General features: G+C 39.0%; 1 protein-coding gene across 13 annotated transcripts in view; it reads right to left on the bottom strand.

The window, feature by feature from the left end:
- Positions 1-540: 540 nt before the first annotated feature.
- The window catches only part of LOC147227582 (protocadherin alpha-C2-like), a 188,947-nt gene continuing 183,432 nt past the window's right edge, over positions 541-6,055 (bottom strand). For 10 of the 13 annotated variants that reach the window (XM_086157811.1, XM_086157804.1, XM_086157810.1 and 7 more), the window contains exon 4: positions 541-3,719. In XM_086157811.1, the coding sequence (XP_086013937.1) occupies positions 3,412-3,719 (308 nt within the window). In that variant the 3' untranslated portion in view covers positions 541-3,411. The remainder of the gene's footprint in view (positions 3,720-6,055) is intronic. The other 3 variants (XM_086157814.1, XM_086157815.1, XM_086157813.1) reach the window with 1 other exon arrangement.

Raw genomic sequence — 6,055 nt, 5'->3', positions numbered from 1 at the left:
CCAAAATAAAATTGAATCAAAAATCTATACAATTAAACTATACTGGACTCAATCTTTTTAAATGGGCTATTTTGACCATCTGTGGATATGGCTTCAACATGGCAGGTTAATTAGATTCCCACCCCGCAGCGTGTATCACTGTTTGAGTCTGAGTAATTTTCCAAAAAAAATTGGGATTTTGAATGTAAGGAAATAGAATTTTTGAAACTGATTTCTACATAAGACTGTAACTTCATATGTATTGATTTTTTGTGAAAAATCTAGGAAAACTCATGTTTGCCAAATTAAAAAGACAAAGTAGATTACCTACACCAAATTACATTTTACGGTTTGATTAGTATTGCATACATATACTGTCACTCAGTATAAAATAAAAAAAAAACAATAAATCCCACTTAATGATATCTTTAAAAACACAGTGAAATAAAACCAACCTTCTCTCTTTAACCCTCTCTTTTACACACAAACACACACGCACACGCACACGCACACACACACACACACACACACACACAATAAATAAATCAATTTCATCAATCATTTTTAAGAAAGAAAACTTTATTGGTGATTTATAAAGAAAGCACATTACCATTGTATCCATTTAGATGAAATTTTAAAAAAATCAAGTCGGAAAGTAAATGGAATAAATGAGATTCACTACTTCACCGTCACAGTTGATGAGTGGGTGTACAAAAAGAGGTTTACAACATATCTGAGCTGGTCCAATTAGGACAGCTCATTGCCACCATAGTTTACCATTATACATTGGAAAAAATGACAGCATGAATGCTCACTAAACACAAGCATACACTACATACACCTTTTTACACTGGGTTATTTTTTCATCCATTTTCTTTTTTTAACGAGTGAAAGGGAAGTGATAGCTCATCGTAGGATCATATAGAGTTCAGAGTTCAGTTACAATATTACAGTGTTAGTTAGGCTGTCATGTCAAAGTTGGACAGACATTTTTTTTTTGTTTGTTTTGTTTTGTTTTTACTTGTTCCCAAAAGCATAAATCATATTTTCCAAAAAAAGAAAAGAAAAGGTAATAATAAAATAAACTTGCATTGAAAGTTATCACACAATAGCATTTACAAATATCTAAAGAGGTTCAGTGAATGCCATACAACATCTGTGGAGAGTGAAGACTGCAGTACATGGATGTCTGGCATAGACAGAAGTACATACAAATATCTCCTGTGAGCAATGGAGGAAACGATAATACAAAAGAATAAAATCATAGCAATCTATCTATTTATATATATATATTTCTCTATATAGTATGTGTTTCCGTAGAGCAGGACATGCAGCAGCCACTTAATGGAGTGACATCTTACTGAGCCGCAAAACTTTGGGGATATGGCAACAAGTTACAGCCAGGGGAGGGCAACCAGCAGAAGCAGGATTCAAACTATGTCTCTGCCCATTTTTATGTCTGCATATGACTCCTCTCAGGAGACAAGTTGTGGAATATAACTGTTGGAAGGCAATCCCAAGGTGCGCATATTTTAGTCGATTCAATTGTTAGTGTAGAGACCAAAAGTCTACACTGCATTTACAGCATACATAAAAGCCAATATATGAATTTGCGATCCTAAAAATGAGTATTCTCCTCTTGCACATGGAGTGGAAGGGCCAGTCTATGGCACCTGGTCTTCTGAGATTATGCGTGTTCTCCACCCCTGTACTTAAGATTCCTCCTACCTGATCCCCTCTTATCAGTGGCTACAGACAGGAAATAAACAGAGTATTGTAGTATTCACAGGTTAAAAGCACTGAACCGTTTTGCACTTTGAGACATCTGACAAGAGTTCAGGGTGTACACCCTGGACTGGGCTTCCCCTGGCCTCGTCCACATTACTCCATGCTGTTCTCAGCACACCACAATGTTCAGACAGAGCAGGCCGTTCCCAGGATGGATCCTGAGTTGGGGGGTCGGAGCTGGGTTAGGGAGCACTATCTGAGGGAAGATGGTAGGTAAGCATGACATGCAAAAAGCAGTTAAAGCTATGAGGAAAAAATGAAAAGTGACAAAGCATATATTCATGAATCTCCTTAGTAACTAAAGAAAAAAAAAAGTTGGAAAACTTTAACATCACATGAAGAGGCAGTCACTGGGAAAGGAGACCTTTTGGAAAAATGTGGTTGTGGAAGGAGAGGACGGACTAGGGCAAGTTTGGGGCAAATACATCGGGTGAGCAATTGTAAACTGAAGGTATAAGGTAAGGACTGGTTGCTACCAAACATTCAAAGCAGAAAGCATCAAGCTTTTGCTGCAGCAGGGGTTTGAGAGAGTGTTATCAAAATCCCTAATATTCTGTCATCAAAGTCCACTCACAAGAAAAATCACAAGCCAGCTCAGCTGGACTCTTGTTTTCCTGATCCTCCAGAGAGTATGAGTAATGTTCCCATCTCCCCATCTTCCCTATGCATTCTGCATTCATTAGATGGGATTCTGCCTGCAATTGTAGCTCTCTTTGTCCGTGAAGAGCAGTGAGCAAATATAGAGTGATAGCAAAGGATGCTACTTCCATCCTGAGAGAGTTGATGCACACACGTGCACCACAATGGTGAGACTGTGCAGGGCAAAAAAGCTTGCAGTGTCTAGTTTTCAGCACATTTGTTCAATGTCAGTTGATTTTCTCTTCTCATTGATATCTCTCCAGATCTCAGGTGCTCTCTGTGTCCACATGGTGAGTGTATATATGTGAGTTTGCATGTTTGAATATGTGAGCATGCGTGTGTGTGTGTGTGTACATGTGGTTTCATTAAGAATGCAGGCAACACTGTTGGTAGTTAGGAATTTGCAACAGTGTTCTGTTAACCTTAGTCTCAGTGACTCTCTCCTGTGCTATTTACAAGTTATATGTGTCCAGCGCCTGGCGTCATCTTCTTGTCTTTCCTATTTTCCATGGCTGGCTGGCACAGAGCTTTTTGTTTGTCTTGTAAAAGTAGTAGACTTCTCTGACAGAGAAGGGATTACACATCATAGGTGGGAAGGGGGTAAGACAGAGGTGCCAACATTCCACTTGAGTTTAAGGAAAAGGAATTTAGATGAGGGCAAAGAGTGATCCTTTTTTTTTTTCTTCAAAAAATGACGGACAAGTTGCCAAAGGGTATCTAGGCACATCGGGGCATGGAGAAAAAAATAATCTTTTTTTTCTATTTATTTTCTCTTTGTGTTATAAAGGCAAGATCAATAATTTACCTCAATGAGACTAAAGGTAATGTAAATCTTGGTAAGGCCAGGTTCACAATAAAACATTTTTCTCTGTGAAAGTACTTAATCGAAAAAAAACAAAACAAAACAAAACATTTTCTTGCTTTTTGCGCTGTGGACTTAGTTGGTACCTCTGTTTTAGCAACACCCTTTTTCCTTTGCTAATTTCACTTTCTGTGTCTGCTTCTTTACTCATCTCCATCATCCTTTCCCTTATCCTTCTTGTCTTTCTTTTCCTTCTTCTTCTTTTTCTTCTTTTTGGCCTCCTCCTTCTTTCCGAAGGTGATAAAATCACTCTTGTCATCCTCTCCTCCCTGGTTTTGTCTGATGGATATTATGGCAGGGGAGCCAGGGATAATGAAAGCTTCTGGAGGAACCTCACCAGGCTTCAGGTGCTGCGGGGGGGCACCGGGACCACCAGGGCCGTAGCGAAAATGCCAGCTGTTGCTGTCTACACCAGCGCCCATTGGAGGAGACACCTCTCCCCCTTCCCCATCTGAAATAAACAAGAGGAGATATTTGATGGATTGTTATTCGCTGAGAGTTATTGAAGAGGCTATTTTTTCCAGTCTGCATCCACATATTACAGATTGATAAACCCATTGAAACACTCTATGGAATTCGTAACATCCTACGTGTTATCCGCAGCCAGTCTTAAGCATTAATTTCAAGTAATTTTGTTTGTGACTGTATTAACGTTGCAATCTTTCCAAGGAGATTTTATAGAAATTTGATTTCTAAGCTTGCTGATATTTGGCAAGTCACAACCAAGCATTACAATTTTCTAAGTCCAGTCATTTGCAGATTGTAAAAGCAGGAGGAATTTTTGCAAGCTCACTGTAAAATTTGCAGCTACAAAGTAAATCAAAGGCATTGGACAAATTTATAGCCCTCTACTATGTTTTAATATAATTGTATAAAGAACTCAGTGATCCCCACATCAGCCATTGCAAAATGGTGCATTGACATTATAACAGGGAGTGGTTAATTTTGGAAAACAGATATGAAATACGACAGAAAGTTGAGAAGTCACTGAGCTCAATGGGAGGTTCATTTAGAGAGGCAATGGAAAAAAAGACTCTGTCCTGGTGTCAGAATAGAGTATACTTAATGTATGGCTACAAGTCCAGGTCTGACAAGAAAACATATTTTTCTTGCATTGAAGAGAAATCAAAAGAAGTCACAAAAAAGATCCATGTGCTGCTTGTGACTGATGATATTCCTTTTGATGCAATGATTCCTTTCCCACCATCTTTCCAAAAAACGATTATCTGAGCAGAATATCTTCAAAATGAGAAGAACCGAGTCCGGAAGTGATGGCTCGACCTCATGTGATACCCATGGCAGATAATACCACTCAACCTAATAATTTCTCTGTTATCCAACTATTTGTGAAAATGAAAGTGTGTACTTGCAGCATTTGTGTAATTTAGCCCAAAATAGCAGGGGTTGGATATCCTTGGCACCTTTATTGAAGTACCATGGGAAGAACCTCAGATACAGTGCTAATCAGTCCATATAGCATTAATGGACGTGGATGGTATTTTCAACTTCATTAGGACAATGATAATCTATAAATAAGGCACTGGATAATATTTATTACCGTAATAATAATAATGATAGTATAATCAGTTTTAATGTCCAAGTCCCTTTGATATGAATATGTACTCTAGTATTGGGCACACAGGAGAACATTGAGACTGGAATCAGTGAGTTTCAGTTGTTCCTAATCCCTTCAAATGTTTCAATTTACTGTGACAACACACCTAAAGGAACATCAAGAGGGGTGCAGAATTGACAGAGGCTGTTAAAATTACAATGAAACAGCCTCCATCCAGTCAGTGTTCCCTCACTATTGCAGATTCAAAGACAGCAAGTCACATTTGTTTATCAGCCCCAAGTCTTTACTTTTGTAGTCCCTATTGGACTCTTCTAGTCAGAAAAAAGTAACTCCTTAATCTAAAAAGGACAGCTAATGAAAAACACAGAAAACTATGTTCAGAGATTTATTTTCTCTTAATTGTCTGGTCTGGTCCTCTTAAAATTTGACTGATGAACCTCAAGTGTGAACTTGAGACACCAATGCCAGCTTTTATTGGCCGATGTGCAGGTTACACCACGGACCAGTCGCCAGTGGATCACAGAGCATAAAGCCATTCACTCACTCATCTTGCATGGACTGCGGACTTGAGGAGAACATGGAGGCTCTACCTAGAAAGGCCCTGAGTCAGAATCAAAACTTCTTGCTGTCAGGTGGAGGCTCTAATTACAGCACCAATGTACCACCACTCATCTGTCTTTTTTTCTTTATTTGCTTTTTACTCTCCTGTTCCACTCATATCCCTGATGGGGTTGCAAAAAACAAAACAAAACACTGACTTCTGCAAAGGTACTGCACGTGTCTGACATGTGGATTGCTGTTGCAGAGCAAACCTCTCCGCTCCTACTGCCCATCCACCCCCCTTTCTTTTCCCTGCCATTCATCTTCCCTGACCTTTGGTGTAATCTAGCATGAAAACTCAGCCAGCTCACATCAGTCCCTCCCAGTTATTGAGAAAAGTCTCAGTCATGCCCTTCAATATTAATGGTGACATTAATGTGATAGCTTTGATGATTAAAAAGCAATTCCATCAATGTTACCATCCATGCTCATTTGAGACAAGCACGGTTTCATTGTTTAATCAATGATGATTGTAGTGCCTTTAGTTGGCACATACAATACAGTATATTCACACGACAGTCTGTTATTTTCCTCTACATGGCCCCCGAACTGATTTCTCAAGTAATTAAGTCCGGCATCATTACACGTTAATGTCTCTATACTGCATCACT

Source organism: Fistularia commersonii, chromosome 13 (assembly GCF_037954325.1).
Source record: "Fistularia commersonii isolate RoL2024-O1a breed Wild chromosome 13, RoL_Fcom_v1.0, whole genome shotgun sequence".
Classification (NCBI taxonomy): domain Eukaryota; kingdom Metazoa; phylum Chordata; class Actinopteri; order Syngnathiformes; family Fistulariidae; genus Fistularia; species Fistularia commersonii.
The sequence above is the reverse complement of the archived record's forward strand: the minus strand, read 5'-3'. Positions and strand labels throughout refer to the sequence as shown.